This window comes from Ailuropoda melanoleuca, chromosome 7 (genome assembly GCF_002007445.2).
Source record: "Ailuropoda melanoleuca isolate Jingjing chromosome 7, ASM200744v2, whole genome shotgun sequence".
Lineage (NCBI taxonomy): Eukaryota > Metazoa > Chordata > Mammalia > Carnivora > Ursidae > Ailuropoda > Ailuropoda melanoleuca.
Genome location: NC_048224.1, coordinates 131108317 through 131134479, shown reverse-complemented (window position 1 = coordinate 131134479; position 26163 = coordinate 131108317). Strand labels below are relative to the sequence as shown.

The following is a 26163-nucleotide window of genomic DNA, read 5'->3' as shown; positions in this document are numbered from 1 at the left end:
AATTTGGTTGATTCTCTTACCAATGATAAAATTATTTAGGCATTTCAGAACTAAAGTTGTTTTCTCTAAACTCTGAATAGAATTAATCTTCCTATTTTCCCCACCATGTTTACCGCTTTATTATAAGTTATTCTATCTTACCCATTAGTTGAGTGTGTGCATATCAGTTTTTCTATGCAAGATTGTTCTGCGTGTGTGTGTGTGTGTGTGTGTGTGTGTGTGTTTCAGGAGGCATTATACATCCTTTTATGTAAATTAGATGATTCCTCAGTGTTAACTAAGTTGAATTTATACTCCACATCTGGGTCAGATAAATTTCATTAAGTGGTTTATCATACTGTTAGTTTTGTGAATAATATAATTTCTCTCAGATCCCCTCTCTCTGGGCCCTTTGAACACCTGCAATTAAACTTCATTCAGCTGCCACTCGGGAAAAAAAAATATATATATAATGTCTGAAAACTTCTCAAGGAGTCTTTTTGATAGCCTATTTATTACTAAGGGTAGGTGGTTCTGGAAATTATTTTATTTTCCTTAATATCCTACAACAGATTTCATCCTCTTATTTAAAATCTTGACTTTCTGTTCCAATTTTTATTTTCCAAGCAGGTTCCATCAGAGCTTGTAATGATAGATGTAACCGAATTCAGAATTGAGTTTCATGGATTATGATGGAACTAGGGACTTAATGGGGCAGTTTTAAGAAAGCAAAGGCCTTCTTAATTAAGGTTCTAACTCCAATAGGGTTTTCTGTTTTGTTGTTTGAAATTTTTTTCTAAAATTCCAATTTGATAAAAATATGCATTCTAATGTCAGAGTAGATTCATTATTAAAAGATGAAAGTAGTGTGTCTTTATCGGATATGACTCCAGTTAAAGTCAATATATGTTTGATATATTTGATAATGAAGGCAAGTTTCTTCTTCATGTTTAATTTAGCTCAAGGTGAATTCCTGGTTCATTTCCTGCTTATGCTGACCACTATCACTCTTGGTTCTTGTAGGAAGAAAGCTGGTTTAGGACTTAGCTGCCTACTGAGTGGGATGACCTCTGGTTTCTTAAATGGTAGTATCTGTGTGGCTAAGAGAAAAAATAGTGATGTTTTCTGTTTGTGTGAACTTAAAATTATCCATGCATAGCTCTGTAGTTACTTGTGTTTCATAAATTGTTTTATTCGTATAAAATGCCATTTAAAATGCTAAAGGTATTCCTTTTGAAAGTTTCTTCAATTCTGACACAAAAATTATAGATGGCTTAGACTGAATTAACACTTGACCCTTCTCTCCACAGATATTTTTTGAAATTATTAATTTTGCATGATAACTCCATGTGAAATTTATTTTTAGGGGGATAGTTCCTATGTGAAAGATCGCTGGTGTGTTTTTGATGGATTTATGGTCTTCTGCCTTTGGGTTTCATTGGTATTACAGGTAATTAAAACTTTTAATTTACATGGGGTATTTTCCAAAATGTGTGTTGTTTTGCATTGAAAATCTAAATAAAAATAGTAATGAATATATGTCAAATGTGATGGTGTAACTCTCTTCAACATCATGTTATTTTAAATGTTTATGATAAAAAAAAACTAACATTTTAATCATTGTCAGTCCCATCTGTGAATTGTTTCTCAATCAGAAATAAACATCAATACTATAGTAAATTATTTTTTATTAAAAAGATATAAAAATATATTTACTGAAATGAAGGACAGAACATGGGGTAAGATTTCTGTATTTGTAGAATAAAATAATTGAATTTAAAAATTAAAATTCCAGTCTTTCATGTGACTGAATCCTCACTAAAGACAGCTGACAAATATAGATACATTGGGATGAACATAAAATACCATATCACAAATAGAAAATGCCTTACTATGAGAAATGGGGAACATATATGTAAAAGGCTAAAGGTGGGATTTTACTGGATAATAGAATGCATTTCCATGCATTTATTCAGGCTTCAGTTTTGCATTTAATTCAACTCAAGTTAGTATATCCTTCATTAAAAAATTTAGAATAGAATAAATTCACAGTCCATCCTGTAAAGTCATCTTAATGCTTTTTGATGAGCTCTCCTTATTTTTACAAAGCTCACCTCTCCAACAATCTGATTTCATCCTGCATATTCATGTGTTCTTTTCCATTTAATAGCTACTATATGACTGACAAACGTTTTCTAATTATCATTTTGCCTCTGTTGGTAAATGGTACATTTCCTTTTTGATTTTCTTATAATAATCTTAACCCTTTCTCCATTACTTTATGTTTTAGCTATTTAAAAAAGTTCCACCAAAGGACATTATTCATGAGGAAGACTCAGCATACGTATTCTGTATTCTAAGTTGGCGCTTGTTTTTGTAATAAAAATTGGGCTTCGATGAATTATATGGGTAATGAGTAAGAGTAATGGCATTTAGGGGCGCCTGGGTGGCACAGCGGTTGAGCGTCTGCCTTCGGCTCAGGGCGTGATCCTGGCGTTATGGGATCGAGCCCCACATCAGGCTCCTCTGCTATGAGCCTGCTTCTTCCTCTCCCACTCCCCCTGCTTGTGTTCCCTCTCTCGTTGGCTGTCTCTATCTCTGTCAAATAAAAAAATAAAATCTTTAAAAAAAAAAAAAGAGTAATGGCATTTACATTAGTTCATGTATTAATTTCTCTGAAGATAGCTATAGTTTCAAAATGGACCATTTCAGTGGAAAATAATGCAGGGCGAAGTTCGGAGTGCAGGGTGAACTCTTGATACCATCTGTGTTTGTCATAACTACAGGCAAAGCTAAGGAAAGCTCTGAGCTTGTTTCTTGTTACCTCTTAATTCACAGGTATTTGAAATTGCTGATATAGTTGACCAGATGTCACCTTGGGGCATGTTGCGGATCCCTCGGCCACTAATTATGATTCGGGCATTCCGGATTTATTTCCGATTTGAGCTACCAAGGACCAGAATTACAAACATTTTAAAGTAAGTACTGCTTTTATGTAAGTTAAGGAGAAAAGCTTATGACATTTTTGTAAGTTTTGCCTACTTTTTCCCCCCCAGGCGATCAGGAGAACAAATATGGAGCGTTTCAATTTTCCTACTTTTCTTTCTACTTCTTTACGGAATTTTAGGAGTTCAGATGTTTGGAACATTTACCTATCACTGTGTAGTAAATGACACGAAACCAGGGTAAGTTTATCTACTAACTGCTTTTTAATCTAAGTGATTAACAAGAAAGTTTCTGCAATTCTTATGAGAAAACTCTATGTCTAAATTGAACAAAAAAGTCTTTATGTACTCTGTTTTATATTCCGTTTCCTCAAAATTTTCTTGTCTGATTTTTTTAAGACAAGTATTCAAGGCAAGCCAGACTGAAAAATTAACCCCGTGGGAAAGTAGAATAAGCAAATTCAAAGACTGCATTTGGAGATTTTCCTCAGTGTGACAGAATGAGGAGGGTGCCACCATAATACCTTCTGAGTTTTTTCATTTCTTATTTAAATAAGATGGAAATGAGAAATGGTGTAACTACTCGGAAAAACCGTTAGGCAGTTTCTTAGAAAGTTTAACAGACACCTACCATATATCCCATTCATTCCATTCCAGGTATCTAACCAGGGGAAATGAAAACGTATGTCCATAAAATAGATTTATACGTAGTGACTTTATTTGTAATAGCCCAAACTGCTAACAACCCAAATTTCCACCAACAGGTAACTGAATAAACAAATTGTGGTATATCCATATGATGAATACTGTTTAGCAATAAAAAAAAGTATGAGAAATTGATGTATACAACATCTTGGATGAATCTCAAAATAATTATGCTGAGCAAAGGAAGCCAGATGAAAAAGATTACATATTCTGTCATTCCATGCATACAAAATTATAGAAAACGCAAGCTTATCTGTAGCAACAAAAAGGAAATCAGTGACTGCCTGGGGGTAAGGTTGGGGATAAGAGTAAGGGGTTACCAAGTAGCATTAGGAAACCTGTGGGGTTGGGGCATGTGGGTGGCTCAGTCAGTTAAGCGTCTGCTTTTCAGCTCAGGTCATGATCTCAGGATCCTAGGATAGAGCTCCGAGTCGAGTCAGGCTCCCTGCTTAGGGGGGAGTCTGCTTCTCCCGCTTCCTCTGCCCCTTGCCCCACTTGTTCTCTCTCTCTCTCTCTCTCTCTCAAATAAATAAATAAAATCTTAAAAGAAAAAAAAAGGAAACCTTGGGGGTTGATCGATATGTTCATTATCTTGATTGTGGTTCTGTGCACATGTTAAAGTGTATCAAGCTGTACATTTTAGCATGTGCAATTTATTATATGTCAAGTATAACTTATGAAAATGGTTTAGAAATGTTTTGGTGGAAAGTGGAAATCTAAGTTTCTTCATATGGTTAGACAGTTTGTTCCAGCACTATTGATTGTGTGCTTTACCCACTGAATTTCATGCTACTTTTCTCATTTACTAATTCCCTATTTGGGTTTGTACCTATGGTCTCTGTTGTGCTTGATTAATCTATTTGACTATCCCTTCACCTATATTACACTCTGGAATTTGTTTAGATTATAACATGGCTGTATGCATGGGGTCACTTTCTAGCTTCCTGCCTTACGTAGGCTCTGGACCCTGTTTTCTGCCTCTTGCCGGCATTAAAACCCCAGCTCTTAGCTACTGGACACTTAGTCCCCATCCATACCACTATTTTGTCAATTCATGGACTTTTCTCTCTCTATTTTTTTTTTTTAAAGATTTTATTTATTTATTTAACACAGATAGAGACAGCCAGCGAGAGAGGGAACACAAGCAGGGGGAGTGGGAGAGGAAGAACCAGGCTCATAGCGGAGGAGCCTGATGTGGGGCTCGATCCCACAACACCGGGATCACGCCCTGAGCCGAAGGCAGACGCTTAACCGCTGTGCCACCCAGGCGCCCCTCTCTTTCTATTTTTAGTTCCCTGTTAACCTTTTGACCTTTTGGGACATATTTTTCTTTCTCGTAAGCCCAGATATGCATTTTTCAATGTTACCATTTATCCAATAGATCTAGTTGTTTGTAATGGAAAGAGTTGAATTTAATATAGCCCAGTTTTCCAGAACTAGCCCTCTGACACTCATAGCTAATTTTCCCCGGTATTATTCTCATTACACTGTGAAGTCCTTGAGGACACAAAGGGCAAGGGTGGAGAAGATTCCTCTTAGGGCCAGTACCTAGTATTCTAGCACAGAGTAAGTACTTTGTAACTATCTATTGAAGGCATAGTGCATAATACATTATATTGAGACAGATAATAATAACATTGTGACAAACTGATATAGAAGAGGAAATTTAAAAAAACAAAGGGAGAAAAGCAAGCTGCTAAATGGGACAAGGAAGAAATGGTTAAAAAATAGAAAAGCACTGCTAAGAGTGGAGAGAAGCAGTGAGCTAGTACAAGCACAGGGCGGGGGAGTTGAAGAAAGAGGTGAGTAAGGGGGTTGCCTATGTGGGTGAGGGAAGAGACACATGCGAGGAAGAAAACCTGTAGGTAGTTTTTTTTTTGTTTTTTTTTTTAAGTGTATGTAGGCTATAAAATCTGTCTAGATTGTTCCATGAATGAATATGGAGGTGGGAAAAAGATATTGTGTGGGCGGGAAACAATAGCATAGAGGCGAAGAACAGAGGAAGCTTCCGCATGAGAAAGCTGCTGTGTTCTAATAGCTGTGAGCGCAGGAAGCTGATTTAAAGTTTCCACTTTATTAAAAATCAAGTCGGAATGTGTGAGAATTCTAAAGCTTGTTAGAATTGTAAAACTAGCTAGAAGGTCAGGCATCCTGCTGGCAAACTTAACTTTGACCCATAAAGTACAATGTAAATGGGGAAGAAGTCTAGGAGCACCTCTGACCTCAGGACCCTTGCATCACTTCAGAAAGGGCTCTTTGCCATCTCCTCACCAAAGCCAGTACTAGGACATGAGTGGCTTTGAAAAAAATATTAGAGGACCTCATATATTCTGAATATTAGCCCCAGCTCATTACTTTATACTAAAAATGGAGTTCTCTAGGAAGAATTACATATGTTTTAGCAGAATTTTCTGTTACTCTAGACATAGCAGTTATGGAGAAATGTCTGCATTTTCTCTTTCCCGTATTTGTAAAATCTGCCCATTAGCTTTATGTGCATACACATTTATTTTGCCTTCCTTATATGTGACAATTACTCTTTGAGAAGAAAATAGGTAAGTAGCGGCAGAGTAGTAATGTTGCTCATAATAACAATTTTCATAAGTTTGAAGATTCATTTCAAGGACCAATCCCTTATACCATTTTTCTTTTAATTTTCAGTTCAGTATTAACTGAATTTTAACATCTTACTCAGAAGTAGAAAAATTGTTGATGCCATTTTACCATTAGTTCCAGCCAGACCTTAATTTATTTTTAGAGACTGAAAAACTGTACAAAGTCAAAATAAAATGCGTAAAAATTCCAACCTTTTTGTTTCCTTTTGTTGCTTCTGAACTAGGAATTTCTCCTAACACCTCTGAGTCAGAGATTAAGCTACAGAATGATGCCTGTGTTTCCAGTGATTGGTGTTGCCAGTTGCTGTCATGACTTCATTTCTCTTAATTGTCCTTTACAATTGTCCGATTTCGGCTTAATTGATTTGCAGGCACTATAGCCTAATAATAGGAGAACTTGCAGGCAGAGCTGTGTCTGCTCAGGAACCTGGGTATCCCAAGTTTCAAGGCTGACCTCTGGAATTGATGATGAATAATCTGTGGGGCAGACAGGATAAATAAGGAAGCAACTCAGTACACACAGTTTTGTTTTAAATGGAGCTGATTTCTTTTAAAGCCGAGAAAAGGGAGTCTTCCCTTTGTCCTTGGTAGCATTACTTGTAAAGCTTTAGATTCTTATCTGATAAGGAATGGCAACCTAAGGCCATTGGAATGAGGAATGCGATTTGACTGGGAAAAGCAGTTCATATCCTAAAGACTTTTGAGAAGAGCAGTGGCCTCTGGCATAAACAGGTGTTGCAAAATGCTAAATAGGGTGGCAGAAATCTCCTGGAAGCTATAAGATGAACAGGTGAAAATGAGCTGGTAGGTGAAATAGAAAAGGTGAAGATTTATCTCCCTCCTTGTTACCATCCCCCACTCCAGAAAGGAGAGAAGTTTAGTCCTAGTTTAGTATCGAATAATGAAGTCTTCTTCCCAAGAGTGAGATAATTAGAAAAACCCTAAAGTAAGCAAATGTGAATATTAAGTATATAAAAGTTTACTGTATGGAGAACAGGGTTCAATCAGAAGTTCAAGTAAATGTTTATAATGGCTGAGCCATTAGTTTTGAGACGTGGAGGTGGGGGGCCATACCTCAAAGGTGCTCAGGACAATCCTAGTACGCCCCTCCTGTGGCAGAGTGATTACGAACAGCTTTCTTTTCCATCTCAGGGAAGTTTCAGGATGGTCACCCCACCTGGGGCAGCTTGTAGGACTTGGTGGTATTTTATAAAATATCACTAACACTTAGCCTAGGGACACTATAGAGTTGGATTTGGGTTACCTTTCTCCTGCTGGTCCCAAATAATATTTAAGTTTATCCTTTAGGGTACTTGGAAAAATAAATGAATTATTGGCTTACAAATTCTGTTCACAAAATAATGACTTTTTTTTTTTAATGGAAGGTTCAGAAGAATTAAAAAATAGAAATGTGGTGGAACTTAAAATATTAATTTTTAATTTCTATGGACATTATCAGGAGGGAATTTTGTAGAATATGTAAAATCATAACTGCTTCAAATTCATGCAAAAGTCTTTGAAGTCTTCTTGATTTATATTTAAACTTCTTTTGAAGGATGAGGACAGACTGCTACATTTAACTTACTGGACTCCTGCAGAGATGTCTGCTGGGTGGGAGATATAAGAACAAATTTGGATAAATGCATATTGGGAAGATTCTCTTTAAAATATTTAAATAAGAAATGAAAATACTCTGATGGGTGCATGGAGATTTCTACTAAAATAATAGCAACATTTGTGGAGCACTTATTGTCTCCCATGTATTTTTCTTCTATAACTAATTTTTAGAGCAACCTAAAAGGAATTATTTCCCCCATTTTACAGTTGAAGACATAGTCCCAAAGAGATTAAATAGTATGTTCATCTGGTAAGTGAAGTGCTGGGATTTGAACTCAAGTCTGACTTCCCAGCCCATGCTTGATATGCCATTTGAACAACTTCTACCATATAATAATCTCACATTTATAAACCTATATGCACATATAGAACCATATCCTTATGCACAAACTCTTTATATGACGTAGAGAAAATGAAAGTCCATATGACATCAGATTTCTTTCTATCCCCGTGTAGATGTTATGTTCCAGGGGATTCTGTCCTGTCCAAATCTATAAAATAGTGGCATGCAATATATTTGTATTACTCCATTTATCTCTTTTAAAATTGTTGTGCATATCCATTTCAAGGATGTGGCCCACCTAAGCCACTATGAAAGGTTAAGTCAACCTTTCATATGTTAAAAATTTTTAAAAAAGTAAATAAAAGAGAATATTTCAGAATAAACCAAATTCCCATATGAACATTAATACCAAAGTGCTTTTCACCAGGACAGCAAAAACATTTCTTCATCTTTAGTATAAAAAAAAAAAAAAGAAAACCCTACACTTTGAAAAAGGGTCTAAAAGAAATTCGATAATTTCTTTTGCTCAATTACAGTATTGTACTTCTTTTTTTTTTTTTTTTTTAAAGATTTCATTTACTTATTTGACAGAGATAGAGACAGCCAGCGAGAGAGGGAACACAAGCAGGGGGAGTGGGAGAGGGAAGAAGCAGGCTCATAGCAGAGGAGCCTGATGTGGGGCTTGATCCCACAACGCCGGGATCACGCCCTGAGCCGAAGGCAGACGCTTAACCGCTGTGCCACCCAGGCGCCCCAGTATTGTACTTCTTTTGACCTTACTTCCCAAAAAGAAGAGAATGTAATAACAAAGGTTATAAAACTCATACTTACTATTAGTGGTAAATAATTTACTGAACAATTGATAGCTGTTTTTTTCTCATTTAATACCCACAACGACCTGTTACGTCATATTCTATTTTTACACTCTGTATTACAGCCAAGGAGACTGAGGCTTAGTGAGGTTAAGTAAGTTATCAAGATGAAACTGTGTGTAAGTGACAGAGGCAGGGTTGAAGCCCAGTTCTCCCTGACACCGATTTCTATGCTTTTAAACAGTCAGCTGTACTTTGGTCAGTACATGAGATGATCTTCAACGCACGTGTGTCCAAAATATTTGAATAAAGTGTTTAGCTTCCCTTTGGTTACAAGGAGCACATGCTTAGGAGATAGGCTCTGAATGGGGTGGATGATGGCTTCTGCTAGGACCGAATTCTGCTGTGAGGTCCTGGGACTCTGATCATATTATATGAATGGGAAATGAGGAGCCCTGCCAACTCAGTCCCTTGTAATTGCGTTCACTGTGGTTCGCTGTGCAGAAATCATACCTAGCCTCGTTTCGATAGCTCAGGTTCACCCAGACCAGCCTGCTTTCCCTCTGATAGAAACCACAGTCACGTACAATGACCATAATAGCACGAGCAGTACAGTTGGGGAATTCGTTTCCAGGATGAGATCTCTCTGAAAGAGAAAATCACCTGGCAAGCTTTGTAAAAATACGAACTCCGAGCCACACCCATGGATTCATGTTTATAGCGGGGCTAAGATTCTCAAAATCGGTTGGGTTAGAAATCAGTGCTTTAAAACCTTAGTTTTACATTAAAACTCCCAAAGACGCGTTATAGAGTAGAACACAGATTTTTCTTGGCTTCTTCAGGATAAAACTGGAGTCTTCAAAGAAATGCTAAGCTTTTAGCAGCTACACCCTCACCTGTGGGGAACTTGACTTCCCTGCTCCCTGGAGGCTGGTTCCTTAGAAATGTCTACGAAGCGCCAGAGGTAATCAGAACCTCTTGTCATTCTTCCAAAGAAGCAGGTTGTCGGCGTGCCCTGGGATCTGCAGGGCAGTCACCTCAATTTTACTGACGCAGTGACTCCTACCTTTTTTAGGTCTAGCAACTGAGCTGGACAGGTGTACTTTGGGGTCGAGGGCACCTGGGAAGCGGGGCTCTGGCATGTTCCACATCCTTTCCTGATCTTCACTTTTAAGGTAGCTACATGTTCTTAGCGCCAGTGACCCCTGATATCATTTGACCCCAAAGGATGGTACCCCAGCCATACAACTCAGCCAAACCACAACCAGTAAATGTGAATATATATGGAGCTAATTCACCTAATTGCTAATTCATAATGCAATCTCATAGGTTGGACATGATGATCCTCATGAAAGAGAAGAGGAAAGAGCTCCTTGCCACACATTAATTAATTAGCAAAATCACCAAGTGAAAATCTGTACTCTCGGCCCCAGATGCTGATGGCCATTTTCCACCATGCCAGCTGACCCCTTCCAGATAACTCCTCACCCTGGATCTTGTAGTTTCTCAAGCAAAGGGGAAGGAGTTACTGTTTGAGAAGCCCTTGGCCTAGATTCACAATGTCAAGAGAAGCAGACTTTGTCTTAAGACCTCAAAACAGTTTTCACATTTCCAGTTTGGAGCTGATCAGTGCAAGCTCTGTGTCCTGATTCTTTACTTTTCTGATACTCTTTGAATACATTCATGTATCTCTCATTGTTTAATCTTTGCTCAGATGCCAGTTTCCAGGTCCTTGTCACATGTATGGTCCCTTATCTGTATCAGCGAAGTAGTGAGTGATATAATCAAGGGAGTAAAGTTGGAGAAATATATATCTAAAAGAACTATCCAGATACAACAGGGTACGGTGACGATTTAAAATACTTGCTTTCAAAAGAAAATCCACTTTGTCATTTAAATTATATGCACTATTGGAAAAAATATTTAATTTTACCATTTTGATGCATGACAAATTCAGTTCTTTATGGTATAGCTTTGTCCATCTAGCCATTCAGGAATGGATTAAGGAATGGAAAATCATATTAAGATACTCTCAGATTAACAGTAAGGGGAAATTTAGTCCCTAAATTCTTAGAAAATGTGCCAGATTTACTTGTTTATAGGAAGTGGTGTGATGTCAATATTATTTCCTGCCTCAGACTGTTTGTCTTGTTTTGTAGTCCTTCTAAAAGTCCTGGAGAGCAATTAAAAGTTTCCAAAAATCAATAAGTAGTCTCTTCTCTGCAAATTCTAGGGTGCGGTAAGTGGTCCAAAGCATCCAGCATTAGCAGTAGCCAGGCCAATTTGTAAGAGCTTTTAATTAATCCTGAAAGCAGAGACCAAATAGGAGTGAAAATGAAGCCAGATGATTCTCTGGAATGAACCCAAAAGGCCGGTAGCAGCCAGAGCAGTTTCGTTGTCAGCACAGGAAAGGGGCCACCTCTGAGTGCAAGAAAGTGAGCCACTAGGCATGAGGCAAGCCATGCCCTAAGGTATCAAAGGGCACATTCGCTATCCTCCCAGGCGCAAAGACGTGTGTGTGTGTGTGTGTGTGTGTGTGTGTGTGTGTGTGTGATTCACTCCATGGGTTTAACTAGAAGTGTGTTCTATTTATGACTTCTCCCTACAGCATACAATATAAATAGAAGAGAAAACTATTGATGGCAATAAATAACAAAGTGCTCTCAGGCATATAGTGTTATCTGTTGCATATGCATTTGTTGTGCTGCGTACCTCCTTCTTTGCACCACTGGCAATTTCCTCGTGGAATGCAAACTTCAGAAACACATTTGGTGTAGCTGAGCCTCTGTGAATATTTTTTTACACCAAATGGACCAAATTTGGCTACAAGAACACTGTGTTTCTGCTTATGTTCAATTCTTCAAGGGAAAAAGAAAAATACAAACAAAAATCTATATCTATCTATAAATCTATATCTATAAATTCCCATCATAGGCAAATTTTGTGAAAATCTTGCAAATAACTTAAGTAATGATGTTTTTTGTAAATTGGTGTGTGTGACCTTTTTGGCCATTCCCACAAACGAGGGACAGATTGTAGTCGGCTCAGAGTATATCAGACACACTATGTCAATTTGGTGAAAGCACAGATTTTTGTCTTTTCCCCCAATATGCCAATCTCTGAGCATATAGTTTACACATTGTTTGGTATGGTAACAAGTGCTTGTTTACAACCCCTGAGAGAAAGCTGTGAGCAGCTACACCCTACCAATGAAAGGGTAAAAAAGTTGTTCTCTTTCTCTGCCTGCTATCTCTCTCTCCTGTGCACACACAGGCTCTGGCATTTCCACTTTCCAGGATCCCAGGGGGTGTATCTGCCCTAGACTTACTGTCTGTTGATCCTTTGGTTGTCACCCCAAGCAATGACCCCATTGGGAGGTCTTCCCGGTGCTCACTATCCACCGCCTACAGTCATATGCGATGTTTCTAGTTGGTGCTCCTGTAATGCTAGGAGCCGATATCTGGCTCTCAAAGCATTCATCATGCTCTTCTGTGGTCATCACTCTTCTAGGTAGTAAAGGCCCTGATCTGGAAATATCTTCCTGGTCGTCTCCATTCCTAGCATGTTGTGTGGCATAGAATAGGCCTTTCAAATTTAATCATTTTGAATGGACGGAGGGACAGATGAAATAAAGTGAATACGGGAAAAACAATTTCTGAAAAGGGGCTAAGTAATGATAAGCATAGTTATGTTCGTAAGTGACAGTCATTACAAAAGGCCAACACTAAGTGTGTTGCAGCAAGCAGTGACAGCAGTTCCGTACCAGCAGAGAGAGATGACACTGTGAGTCATGAGGAGAGCAATGTGAACACGTCTTTAGCTATTGCACTTGGCATTGGTGAGTCCTGTGGATGGATAAGAACAGAACACAATGGGCACATGGTTCACTCTAATTATTACTTTTAAAGAAAAATATGAAAGTGTGATGAGGTCGTTGTGGGAATTGTTCTTTAATAATAGCTGAAAAGTTTCTCATTTTACAGATAAGGAAACTGAGGCTCAGATGGTCAAAGTGAATTGCCCAAGGTAATTAAGTCAGTTAATCACTGAACTGAGATGATAATCCTTGTGTTTCAATATACAGCTCAGTCAGTGCTCTCTACTATCAGGAGCAATGATTAACTGAAAACCATACAACTCTTCAGTACTGAGGTGTTGTTTGAGGCTGTTACAAACAATGTTAGCAACAAGTTGAGAACATATTTTCTTAGATCTCAAACCCCTACATAATGTAAATAAAATATTTTAAGAATTAAAGAATAAGGGCACTTGGGTGGCTCAGTGAGTTAAGCATCCAACTCTTGATTTTGGCTCAGGACATGATCTTAGGGTCATGAGATCAAGCCCCGCATCAGGCACACCCAGCTGGGCACCTGCTTAAGATTCTTTCTGTATCCCTCTGCCCCTCTCCACCTTCCCTCTCTGAACGAAAAAAAAAAAAAAAAAAAAAAAGAATTAAAAAAAAACCACATGCCAAGCAGATAATTAATGTCTTTTGAAAAATAATTAACTGCTCCAAGGGATTCCAGTATTCATTTGAAACATGGAAACTACTAAAGCCAAAATTTAAAAAATGGAAAATCCATGCCAATTTTTAGATATCACACTTAAAAATTGCATAAAAACAACAAGATCCAATTGTTAAAGAATTTCTTCTGTAGTTACTTTATAAGCAAGCAAATAAACACATAAATAGATTTGCCATAGATTTAAATAATGGTGGAAAGACACATTCCTTCAGTTAGCCAAAAAATAATTATGACAACATCTACTATGTATTAGTCAAGGTTCTTCAGAGAAACAGAACCAATAGGATGTGTATATTAGAAAGCAGTAAGGTTCATTTTATTTATTTATTTTCATTTTTTAAAGATTTTATTTATTTATTTTAAAGACAGACAGTGAGGGGGGAGAGAGAATCTCCAGCAGACTCTCACTGAGCACAGAGCCTGCCATGGGGCTCAATCCCAGGACCCTGAAATCATGACCTGAGCCAAAACCAAGAGTCAGACGCTCTACTGACTTAGCCATCCAAGTGTCCCAATGGGATTCATTTTAAAGAATTGGCTCATGTGATTATGGGGATTAGCAATACCAAAATCTTCAGAGCAGGCCAGCAAGCTAAAAATTTCAGAATGAGCTATGTTGCAGTCTTGAATCCAGAGGTAGTATGGAGGCAGAATTATTTTCAGAAGACCTCAGTATTTTTTCTGAAGGCCTTCAATTGATTAGATGAGGCCCACCCAAATGTAGAGTAATCTGCTTTACTCAACATCTACTGATTTAAATGTTAATCATATCTAAAAAAATACCTTCACAGCAACATTTACATAGTGTTTGACCAAACAACTGGGCATCATAATCTAGCCAAATTCATTCATGAATTTAATCATCACAGACTATGTGTCAGGAGCTATATGGAATTGCAGGTGCACTGGGGAACAGTTGAGTTTGGAAGACATCCAATGAGCAGTTGACCACTCAAACGTGAATTACACATTTCCCAAGTGCCAGAAATGGGAAGTGTGGGTACTTTGAGAAATTATAGCAGAGAAGCCTAACCCATCCTCAGGGACTTGGAATAGCTCCCCTAAGAACGTGACATTCAGGCTGGGGGCCCGAAAGCTGAAAGAGGGGTTAACCAAGCAAAGGTGGGAGGCGAGATTTCCAAGCAGACGAAAAAGTCCGGAGGTAGAAGGAGCATACCAAGAACTGGGAGAAGGCCACCATGGCTGGATACAAGAACACTCGAAAGGGGAGGAGCCAGATCCTTCAGGGTCTTTTGGGTGAGATTCACCACAGACAGACCTCAAGTAAGACTGAGGTTATGAAAAGTCTGTCTTCATGCTCTGTGGCTGATGCATCAGAGGGGCTAAGAGTGGCTGCAGGATGACCAGTTGGGGACTAGATTGTGGTGCAGGTGGAGGTGGAGATGGTGAGAGCTGAATGCGCTCAAAAGGTATTTTGGAGGATATTTAGGGACACATGACGACTAGTTATGGAAGTTAAGGGAGAAGAAGGTATCAAGGAGATTCCACAATCTCAAGGTGGCTCTCTACTTTGGATGAAGGTCTCATGGTGCTGCTTGTTATGAAGAAATGTTGGTGAAAGAGTCTGTTCAGTAAGGGGTATAGAGTTGGAGGCACTTGGGGTGTAGCCTGGTGGAGATATCTAATAGGTAGTTGGACACGTAGCTCTGAGACTCTAAGAGACACCTAGGGTGAGAGAGAATTGAAACTATGGAAATGGATTTGTCTGCATAGAAAGAGAGTATCATGAAAAAGTAGGAGGCTAAGGTCCAAGCTCAGAGCAACTCAGGCCTGAGGGCCAGTTATAGGAGGAAAAGATGGAAAAGGAGAGTGACCTGAGAAAGGGGGATGAGACTAGCATCTCCCAAGCCAGCAACATTGCCTCTCTCCCTAACCACAACTGGGAAAGATTTTCTGTTTTTAAGGACTTGTGTGATTAGGTTGGGCCCACCCAGATAAACCAGGATCATCACTCAAGACTTTTAGCCTTGTTCACATCTATAACCTTAATTCTATCTGCCACGTAACATAATATATTCAAGTGTTCCAGAGATTAGGATGTGGACATCTTTAGGGGGCCATTATCCCACCTACCACCAAAACAACTATGTGGATTGCCGCTCAGAAGTGGCAGAAGATAAAAACCGAAAACGTTCCAGTTGGATGGGGCACATGGAAATCAACTACAGCAAGTTCAGTGGATTGGAGATCATGAAAATGGGCTAAAAATTAAATCAGAGGGATTAGAAGTAGATCATTTATTTCAAGAAATCCAACTGTGAGTAAGGAATGCAGGTCTTGAAACCCACTTAAGCATGAGTGCATATTTATTAGGACTGGAAGAATCATTGTCTATATTTAGAGTTTGGCTGGTGGTAACAAGAATTCTACCCTCCCTAATTCCAGAGAGCCTCTTGTTCTATCATGAATATCTGAGGGAAGATGAACAAGGGAATAATTAGCATTAACAAATAAAAATAAAACCTAGAAGATTCTTGTTAACTGTGACGAAACTAAGATAAATAACAAATATACATTCTGAAACTCTTGATGTTTATTTCCACGTTTAAAAAGAGTAATCATCATGTGGTTTTGGATACATGAGTTCCAGGGCAATTAATCATCTAATAAGTGTGTCTCTAACAAGCATTTGCTAATAGCTTGATGTTGGCAAAAATAATATGTTTCAAATCTGCTTCCTCTGAAGCCAAAAGATTTCAACATAATATCTGTACTGGTGAGGGTTGTGCTTAAAATGAGAATCAGTGTTAATATGAAAGAAGAAAAATAAATCGAATAAAAAAGGAAAAAATACTCTAACACTTATAAACCAGTGAAAGCATAATCATAATAGTTAACCATTATTGAGTGATTGACTAATTCCCAGGGCTATTCTGGGAGTTGTACATGAGCTCATTTAGTCATTAAGATACTCCTACAAGTAGATAAAAAGGCTGTCCCCCATTTCAGAAATGTGGAAACTGAGGCAGCACACACCAGGACTAGGGTTCCAATCTAAGCAGTCTACAAATTTCGAGATGCCAACAGCAATCAGTAACACCTGACGCTGTCTGCTGCGTACCCCGTTTTAAGTACTTTACAGACCTAAGTCATTACAGGTTTGCCAAAGCCCTGGGAGATAGGCATTTCCCTGCCATCACCTTAGGAAGAAACTGAGGCACAGATAGGGGAGGTCACACACATGCTAAAGGCTAAGCTAGAATTCACATCCAGCAGACTGACTCTGAAGTCCAGTTTTCCTACCCAAATAGCTCAGAGATGATGTTTTTTAAAAGTTTTTCATGGAGACAGTGCTTTCTTAATCATTGTTGCTGTTGTCTTCTTAAAGCCTTAGAAATGAAAGAAATCTTTAATTTTGTTGGGCATCCCTCTCTCAAGTTCACCTTCACCTTCCTTAAGCTAAGAATTGGGTGATCTATAAGGTTTCTTTTAGCTGCATAATCCCGTGAGCAAAATGCTGTCAGTATCAGGCGCCTGAATTCCTTCTGTTCTTCTGACAAGTCTTTATTGTGTTTTTACATGTGTTTTAATTGTATGCTACATTTTATCACTGTAATGATTACTAATTATTTATAATAAGCATTTATTAAGCATTATTGTTACGATTGAGCCTTTCTTTATTGTAACATGCTGGGTGCATTCCTTGGTTTCCTTTACTTAATCTTCGTGCAGGCTTTGCTTCGAATTATGTTTACTCTCCCACCTGACAGATGAAGAAACTGAGCTTAGAAACCTGTAGAACTTTGTTCAAGTCACATAACTCGTAATTGGCAGGGCTTGAGATCAAACCCAGAAAACCTTAGTCTAAAACTCTGAAGCCCAGTCCCCTTTACCACTTTGCCCGTGTGTGTGGGTTCCACATCAGAAACAGAGTCAGATCAGACGTGAGCAAAGATGAATGTTTAGCCTACATATAAAAAGGTGAAATGAGGAAAAATAAATGATATGTCTGCCTAAAACCATCTCTCTGACATAACCAAGTGGTAATTTCCACAATGAGACCTTCCCCCTGGAGTTTTGCATGTGGGATCCAAAGGAGCAGCTTAATTTAGGACTAGAGGGAACAGTTCTTTAAAAACTTATTTCCTGAGCCAGTAGACAGATTATTTCCTTGCAGCTAACACGGAATCCTGAAGGAACACGCTTGAGGGGTCTAAAGTGCGGGTGAGGCTTTTAGAGCTTTGTTGATGGCTGAGACAGAACTGGGTGGGGTGTCACCAGGCCTGGGGGGGAGGGGTGTGTGTAAACCCGTGAATGTGTGTGTGCACGGTTGCTCAAGCAGGTAAGGGATCTCAGAGAGTTAGGTGTCAGACTCTAGAGAAAGCATATTATATATAGGGAAGAAAGAAGCCAATTGAGTTTAAGAGGGTATTAAAGAAGAAATATGACCCAGCATGTCTGCCTCAATTTGGCCATAAGCTGAGGGACTGAGCCTGTCCTGAGAACGGTCCCCACTTAGGAAATGCCTAGAAACATTGAAGTAGTGAGAAACGAGTTGTAATAAAATCATGGATTTAGAAGGCTTGTGAAATCGTCTAGCCTAAACTTTGGCCTCTGCCCAAGCCATGTAAATTGCCTCAGATAGCAGCTGTTCGGGGCCCATTTTAAAGGTCAGCCCAGAATGAGATTCCACAGTCGCCATTCCAATGATGACCTGCACTCGCTCCAAAGAAAGCTGTTGCTTATCTAAATCCTGGTGCATCAGTTTAATCTCCACCTTGCCCTCCAGAACGATGAAATAGGGATACATCACCATCCACCTAAAAGAGCCTCACTAAATCACCCGTAATCTCTCTTTTTCCAATGCCCTCCCTTTGGTTGCTTCAATCTCATCTTATTTTGTCTGGTTTCCTTTCTTAACTGCACATCTGCCAACACAGAAGAAGGCCAAGTGTCATTATGGGACTCATAGTAGTTGTACCATATGGAAAATGACTGTCCTCACTTACTATTGCTTAGAGGTGGAGAAGTAAGATTTGTGCCCACAGTTAGGTTAAGCATTCTGTGAATAACAAGGAAGCCCCAAGCACATTAACATTCCTTGCAAATCTACAGGAAAATTCTTTCCTTGGCTTATCTGGGTCTTGGTCCTTAATGGCAAAAACAATAATGGTAATAGTATCCTTAAAAAGCGCCACTGTGAGGATACATCTGGTATCATTTGAGAATGTTTACTGTCATCAGCGCCATGACCACCATCATGAATTTTACATCTGTGTCCGTATGGAGCAGCTATTAGTAGAGGGTGATTACGTTATTCATTTTAATCAACATTTACCATTGTCGAAATCGTCTAACATTTTGTAATTTGTTCACAGAAATGTAACCTGGAATAGCTTAGCTATCCCAGATACGCACTGCTCACCAGAGCTGGAAGAAGGCTACCAGTGCCCCCCAGGATTTAAATGCATGGACCTTGAAGACCTGGGACTTAGCAGGCAAGAGCTGGGCTACAGTGGCTTTAATGAGATAGGTCTGTCTTACCACTAAAACACATTTTCAGTTTCTATTTTACAATGTTTATGAAATGGAAAGAATACTTGTGTGATTGATATTTTCTGTTAAGATTGTCTATATAGCATTTCGGAAACACAATGGCAGATTTTAACCATCTGCCTACATTGTGACAGAGTCTACCCGGCAGTCTGGGAACTGTAGTCTGCTTGGATGGATATTTAGCAGTGTCTTTAGAGAGTGAAATATCCCTGATTTTAGACTTGTTTTGATTCCTAATTATAGCACTTAAAAATATTTCAATGAGCAAGGTTCAGGGCTTGTTGACTCCAAGATAAACAAGGCTTGGTTTCCTTCCGCATATAACTGTCCTGCAGTAAGCAAGGTAAGTCTTTGTGTCTCTGAAATAGTAGCCATTGATGAATGGACGAGCTGGAAAGTAATCCTAGAACAGAAGACAGCTAAGGAAATACTTAATGAATATCCATCAGTGTATAATAGATATGTGAGAAGTGCTTATACACGAATATGATGTGCTCAAATGTATACATTTATTAGTGGCTTATCCTACGAAGTCCTGAAATGTGCTGTTCTGTACAGTAATGAAAGCACTTAGCATCTGCCGTTTACTCCATACCATTGCATTTATTACAATTCCATGCAAGTTGTGCAAATTTCATTACTGAAAAAAAAAAAACCCACAGAATTCTAAACAATTATCTTATGCTTTGAGAATCTGTTTTAGCCAGCTCAGGCTGCTGTAACAAAACACCATAGACTGGGTGGTATGAATAATGTAAATTCACTTCTCACCAGTCTGGAGGCTGGAAGTCCAAGATCAGGGTGCCAGCATGTTTGGATCTGGTGAGGCCCCTCTCCTGGGCTTGCACATGGCTGTCTTCTCACCATGTTCTTACGTGGTGGTGGGAGTGGGGAGAAAGAGAGACAGAGAGAGAGAGAGTGTGGGAGTGAGGGAGGGAGAAAGAGGGAAATAATCCCATCACGAGAGAGCACCCTTATGACTTCATCTAAATTGAATCAACCTTCCGAAGGCCCCATCTCCTAATACCATTTCACTGGGAGTTAGGACTTCAGCATATGAATTTGGGGTTGGGGGATCACAAACATTCAGTCCATAACAGAATCGTTACCAGAATCATTTGGGGGAAAAAAAACCCAATTACTTTTTCCTTAAAATTTCAAGGCCCAGCTGCATTTAAGAGCGTTTAGATGCTCACGGGGTCTTAGAGAAAAATCTCAGTGTGTAGCAGAGTGGTGGTTATGCTCCTTTGAAGCCAAATCTATTTTGTGACTTTTCATGTGGTTTCATATCTCAGTGGGCAGCTGTACAGTGGGGGGATTCATGGCCGGAGGAGAGAGCATGAGATCCTGTCAACCCTGATGGCAACTGCTATGAACCTAGCCAATCAATCTTCGCACATCAGAATCAGTGGCTGATAAATCCTCCTCTCACCCTGGCTTTAGTCATAGCTGCTCTCAGACAGTGTTATTGCAGGATAGCATCAAGTACTCGGCCACGTACTGGAATTTCAGAAAGAGTATGTGAAGGTCTTGCACTGATTGAGGAATACTTTTCTGGTATGTGAACTAAACAAGGAGATCGCCTCTGGATAGAAAAGAATACTGAACTTGGCCTGAAAAACACAAATAGTTGGTATTTTTTTTAAAAAGTGAGTTTTGCAAATAACATTCCTAAATTTTTATTCTTTTATTTTAATATGCCCTCAGAGGTAGATTTCCACTATTGAATTTAGATGGATCATCTTTCATCCCTTTGGCCAATGATATAATTTTGTAAAGCCAAAAATTTAGGAGCCAGCAGATGTGGAAGCATTTCAATTTGCTGTACTCTCTTAAACTTATCTGGTTTTGGAATCAATCTCACAGCCTTCCGCTCGGCTCTTAAGAGCAGAGGACTTTTACACATCATACACTGACTTTCAGGGATGAGCAGGAAATCACAGGTGTGGTATGGGAGATGGGATATACAGCTTTGGTAAGCTGGTGGAACAAGATGCAGGAATCCTAACAGCTGGGGCACAGCTTAGAATGCAGGGCTTCACAGAGCCTGTGGCTCTTTGTCTTAAGGGGGGCTAACTGGGTGTACCCATGTCTTGTATGGAGGGTGGCCAGCAATCAGTAGTGAGGCTGTCCTTGCACAAAAACCTCCAGTCCTTTCAAAATATATTGCTAAATCAAATCACTTCCTGGCCATTTTGAATGCAACAATCGTGTCTAAACTCAAAATGCTGCATTATATTCAAGCTGATTCAGCTTTCCTCGCTATGACTTCCGATGACTTGTACGGTACTCTATTTGAGGGAGGGAGTTTCCTCATAGAGTGTGTTGGCTTGAGAAGCCGGACTCAAAGAGAGAACTGCCGTGGGGGCAGTAGGCCCCCCCCCCAAGGCAATAATCTTACTGTTTATTTGCACATTTATCTCCCAAGGATTTAAGCTCCTTGAAAACAGGAAGTACATCTTTTCATCTCCATGCCTTCAGGGCCTGGCGCAGTGCCGGTCTCTATAAATATTTACTAATGGGCTGAACAAAGTATATGTCCTTTTGAATTTGGTGGTGACCAGTCTTTTTTGTGTTAGGATATAGAGCCATAACAGAGAATTAAGTTGTTTTCTTGTTGTTCTTTCCCCCAGTTTTGTCTGTTTTTGTTGGCAGTATTCACCACTCCTCATGACTTGCTTTTCTATACAAGCTTAGTTTGGTCTGTTTGCTTCTTTTTCTCAAATGATGCTTGAGTTTCGCTTCTTTTTCTCAAATGATGCTTGAGTTCAACCCCATTGTATGACTAATGGTTACATAAGGAAATGTTAACTTTGTGCTATAATCAAAAAATTTTAAGATGGTCACTGTAGTTTGGACTGAAATGGTCTGATATTATGCATCTATGTAGATGCACAAATTGTGGTATTTTAGATCATCTTTAAAGTTTTTATGAAAACAAAACATAATTTTCCCCCCAAAATGAGGAAAAGTAATTATTTGCTTAGACACACATGATCATCTCTTTTTGGATGCAGTTGAATTTAAAACAATTAGGTGCCTAATTGTGCATATAAATTTGACCGATGTACTTTATGGTAAGTAAGCATGATTAATTTAAAAGGAGTACATTTCCTCTTCTTATTAATCAAATTGTCATACAATGCATTGAATTTCAACGCATTTATAAAGTTTCATTTATAAGTAGCTTTATGTCTCATTAAAATTTAAAATTGATGATGTTGAGAAACTCAATTTTTGAAACATAATAATAAAGTCAGAGTCATTAAAGTAGAAAAATTACACAGAGCCCCACCTGTAAAACTGCAGCGTAAAGACACCTTTGCGTCTCTGAAATCATCCACCATCAAGGAGACAGAGAAACAGAAATGCAATTTCCAAATCCAAGGACTCTGAAAAACCTGTAACTAGTAAACCACACATCGGAAGACAAGGTGTCTGACAGAATACTTCCTGAAAGGATTTTGGCTACTGAGGATCTCAGGCAGAGCCAGCAGAATGCTGACATTAAAAATAAGGACTATTCCCAGAGGAGCAGAACAGTCCTCTCTTTGAGTTAGGGGATCCGTGTGTGGCTGACTGTGGGAGCTTTCTGGGACTCCATGGGGTACCTCAAAGTGGAGCCCTTGTTCCTGCAAGCAGTTGGTAGAGAAATAAAGAAGATAGACCCTCAGTCTAGAGGGGCCCCAATGCTGCTAATCCATGTTGACAAAACAAGGGGCCAACCTGGCTATACCTTAGGATGACCTTGGGGAGTCTTTTAAAAGGCACCAACTCTCAAGCACCACTCCTGGGCCAGTTAAATGAAAACCTTGGAACGGTCCAAGGCATAGATGGTTTTTAGAAGCTCGAAGGTGTCCTAATGTGCATGCACAGTTATGAGCACGTGGACCAAGGCGGCAGTGGTACAGAAGCAAACACACCTATCTTAGAAAAAAACTCCCTTCTCTCCCACAGTGCTACCTGACAAACACCTGGTCCTTTAAAATTGATTTCACAGGTGAGTAACAATCAAAAAGAATGAGGACCATATCTATAAAAATGGATTTTTAGATATGTTTAAAACTGAAAAAAATATATATCCAAAAGATACAATTTTTAAAATTGCGAAGAAGATGACCTAAATAAATGGATTTAAAGGGTACCACTGTCTCAGTAGATGCTCAGAGAACAATCAACACTGAGGCATTTCTTACTAAAGTTGTTGGACTTCAGAGCTAAAGAAAGCATCCAATGGGCATCCAGAAAAAAATGATCAAGTCAGTTCTTTTTCTTTTTTTTTCCAAGCGACGCTCAAACGGGTGGTCCGGGAGGAGCCTGGGGTCCCCAGTCAGTTCCAAGGGGAGCCATCAGAGAGGACTGAAACTTTGTCAGAATTCAAGTCTAGGATACAAGGACACCGGGCTTACAAAGTCCTCAGAGAAACTCGTTTTGGTTATTGCTGAAAAAGCCAGAACTCAGAGACTTCCATTTACATTAATCCTTCTTGAAGACACTTGCCCAGTCAAGAAGGATGGGTCATGAACCTAGTCTCTAGTATCTCCTCACTGTATAAACAAAGCTAATACGACTTCAGGTTGTGTAGAAGAGACGAGAAGAAAATCAGGGGAGGTAGTGTAATGATATTAGTGTCCTTATACTCAGCAATAAAAAATGTATCATTTTATACAGTATGTGAATCATGTGATGGAGGTATATGTGTACTAGCAAAAGAATGCATTACGAAGTAAAAAATATTCTAGTTTAGGAAAAATTCAAAGCTCAAAATAATGGCCCTGGGATTTGGATCACAGCTGTGCTACATACTGGTGTGGTGACCAGGAAAATGTCTTTATCTGTAAGATGGTGTAAGGGATACGGCCCAGCCATCTCTCATATTATTACCTTCTTCCTGCAACAGTTTGCTACTCAGATTGTTCAGGATCTTACGGCAAGGGGGGACAGGAGAGGGGACGGGGACAAGGTGTTCTACACCTTGCATTCTGTTCCTATTAACTGATATTCCACCTTTTATCTCACTCTACTCAATGTACAGAATTCTAGAGGGCCAATTTTTTTGTAGCGTTCGGTGTTCGTTAATCAATTATTCTTCTCTTGTTATTCTCAGAAATATATTTCCTTTTGTGCTTTCTCTCTCTCATTAGAATCTTACCCCTATTTCGCCCATGCCATTGAACTTTCTACAGTGTCATTAAACTTCGTGCCTATACTTTAATTTATCCCTATGCATTTGAGTTTGTGACCCTGGGTTGAGCCACTCCCTGTCTTTTAGCAGATTGCCAAGAGGCCCTCCTTCCATAGACTTCAGAAGAGCCTCCCTTAGCTCATTGAGCAAAAGCCACTGCCATGCTATTTCCTGCATGGTCCCCAGCACTCAGTGGTTGACTTTCTGTCCTCCCATAAATCCCTGTGCCAAACGGTAATGGAGAGGCTGGCTGTTTTTCTGTCCCTCTCTTCCATTTAAATACCTTTCCATCTTTCTTTCTGGGTACCTTTCCTGCAGCCCATTCTTAAGGACCCTCAACTAATACATCTTCCCTAGGACGTTAGCCTATGCACTTGAGACATCACATACTCCCCACATTTCAAACCTATGAAGGAATATACATTATTGGAAGGACATATCTGAAGATCACAAAACATGTTCAGTGGACATTCACATTCTGTGACTACAGTGAGAATGTGGAGGGGTGGGGAGCCAGCACATGGTGAAAAGGTTTGGGGACAGATGACACCCCCAAAACACTATAGTGTAGAGGTGAAACCAAAATACCACATCAGTGTACCCTGTTTTGAAAATGTGTCCTGCTTCCTTTCATGTTCTGAGTACTTACCCCACTTTCAGCCAGCCTCTCCCATCCCCTCTGTTGCCACATGCTTTTCCACACGTGGGGCATACAGTCTAAGAACATTGTGATTTTCTGCAATGGCACTGAGAGTGAAACTAGAGGGATTTTGAGCTGGAAAAGACAGTAGCCATTTGGTTTACCCACACAGTTTTATTGAGAGGGCAACTGAGCATCAAAGTGAGCAAGGTCAGAATTCTAGAGAATTCCTCACGGAGGCAGAGCTAAACTCATTTCTGATTCACAGACTCCCACTAAAACTTACTTTTCCCTCCAACTTTGTACATTTCAGTTCAATGTTTAATTGAAAATCAAACTTGAAAAAGATGCCTTGCAAAGTTAGCGGTAATCTTAATTTTGTAGTAGCAGGTTAGCGTCACTCACCTTTGGTACAATGCTGCACAGAAGACAACTATCCAAACAGATGTGATGCCAGTTAGAAAAAGGCAACAAGTCTATCACACATGGGAAGGAAATCACAGCAAATGCCATTAAACTGGCAATTTACTTGTCATGATCTTTCAAAAGAGGTAAGAAATTGGGGACAGCAGATGAGTACAAATCTGTTCAGGTTTGAACTCTCCATTCATTGAACAGTCAGGAAAAAACAAAACATGTTCAGAGTTTTTTGTTGGTTTTCTTTTTTTATGTCTTTACTTAATTTTTTTAACTTTTTATGTTGAACTGATTTTAGACTCACATAAGAGTTACAAAATAGTGCAGAGAGTTCCTTTATACACCTCACCCAGGTTCCCAGAACAGTAACTTCTTACACAACTGTACTATCTCATTACAGCTAAGACATGAACGGGACACAGTGCTATTAACTATAGTACACATCCTGTTAAATTTCACTGGTTGACCCACTGATGATCTTCTTCTATCTCAAGATCCTGCCCTTAGTTATTAACTCCCTAATCTCCTCCAATCTGTAAGTTTGTCAGCTTTGTCTTTCATGGTCTTGACACTTTTCTGAAGCACTAGTCAGTTATTTTACAGAATGTCTCTCAACTTGGTTCTATCCGATGTTTTCTCATGATTGGAATGAAGTTATGATCAGACTGTTTACCTGATGTCTGGCTTCCAAGAGGGAAGAGAAGTTGTCTGTCTTCTTTTAGTTATTTCTTTCCTATTTTTATTTTTCTTATTATGTAAGTTTCAGGTGTACAATTTTATAATTTGATATTTGTATACACCAAAGTGATCAAAATATATTTAGTTTTGATAGAACAACCCAGTATATGACATATAAGGATAAAATTCATCTTGAGAAGTCACTTAGGAAAGTAAATAGGTATCAGGCATTTCTTGTTGT

The 26163-nt window shown here is 39.1% G+C and overlaps 1 protein-coding gene across 6 annotated transcripts in view; it reads left to right on the top strand.

The window, feature by feature from the left end:
* Window positions 1–26163, top strand: part of NALCN (sodium leak channel, non-selective) — a 288838-nt gene that overhangs the window by 18988 nt on the left and 243687 nt on the right. For 4 of the 6 annotated variants that reach the window (XM_019794775.2, XM_019794774.2, XM_019794773.2 and 1 more), the window contains exons 3-6: window positions 1346–1429; window positions 2818–2957; window positions 3036–3164; window positions 18825–18979. In XM_019794775.2, the coding sequence (XP_019650334.1) occupies window positions 1346–1429; window positions 2818–2957; window positions 3036–3164; window positions 18825–18979 (508 nt within the window). Of the gene's footprint in view, window positions 1–1345; window positions 1430–2817; window positions 2958–3035; window positions 3165–18824; window positions 18980–26163 lie in introns of those variants that run through there. The other 2 variants (XM_034665437.1, XM_034665438.1) reach the window with 2 other exon arrangements.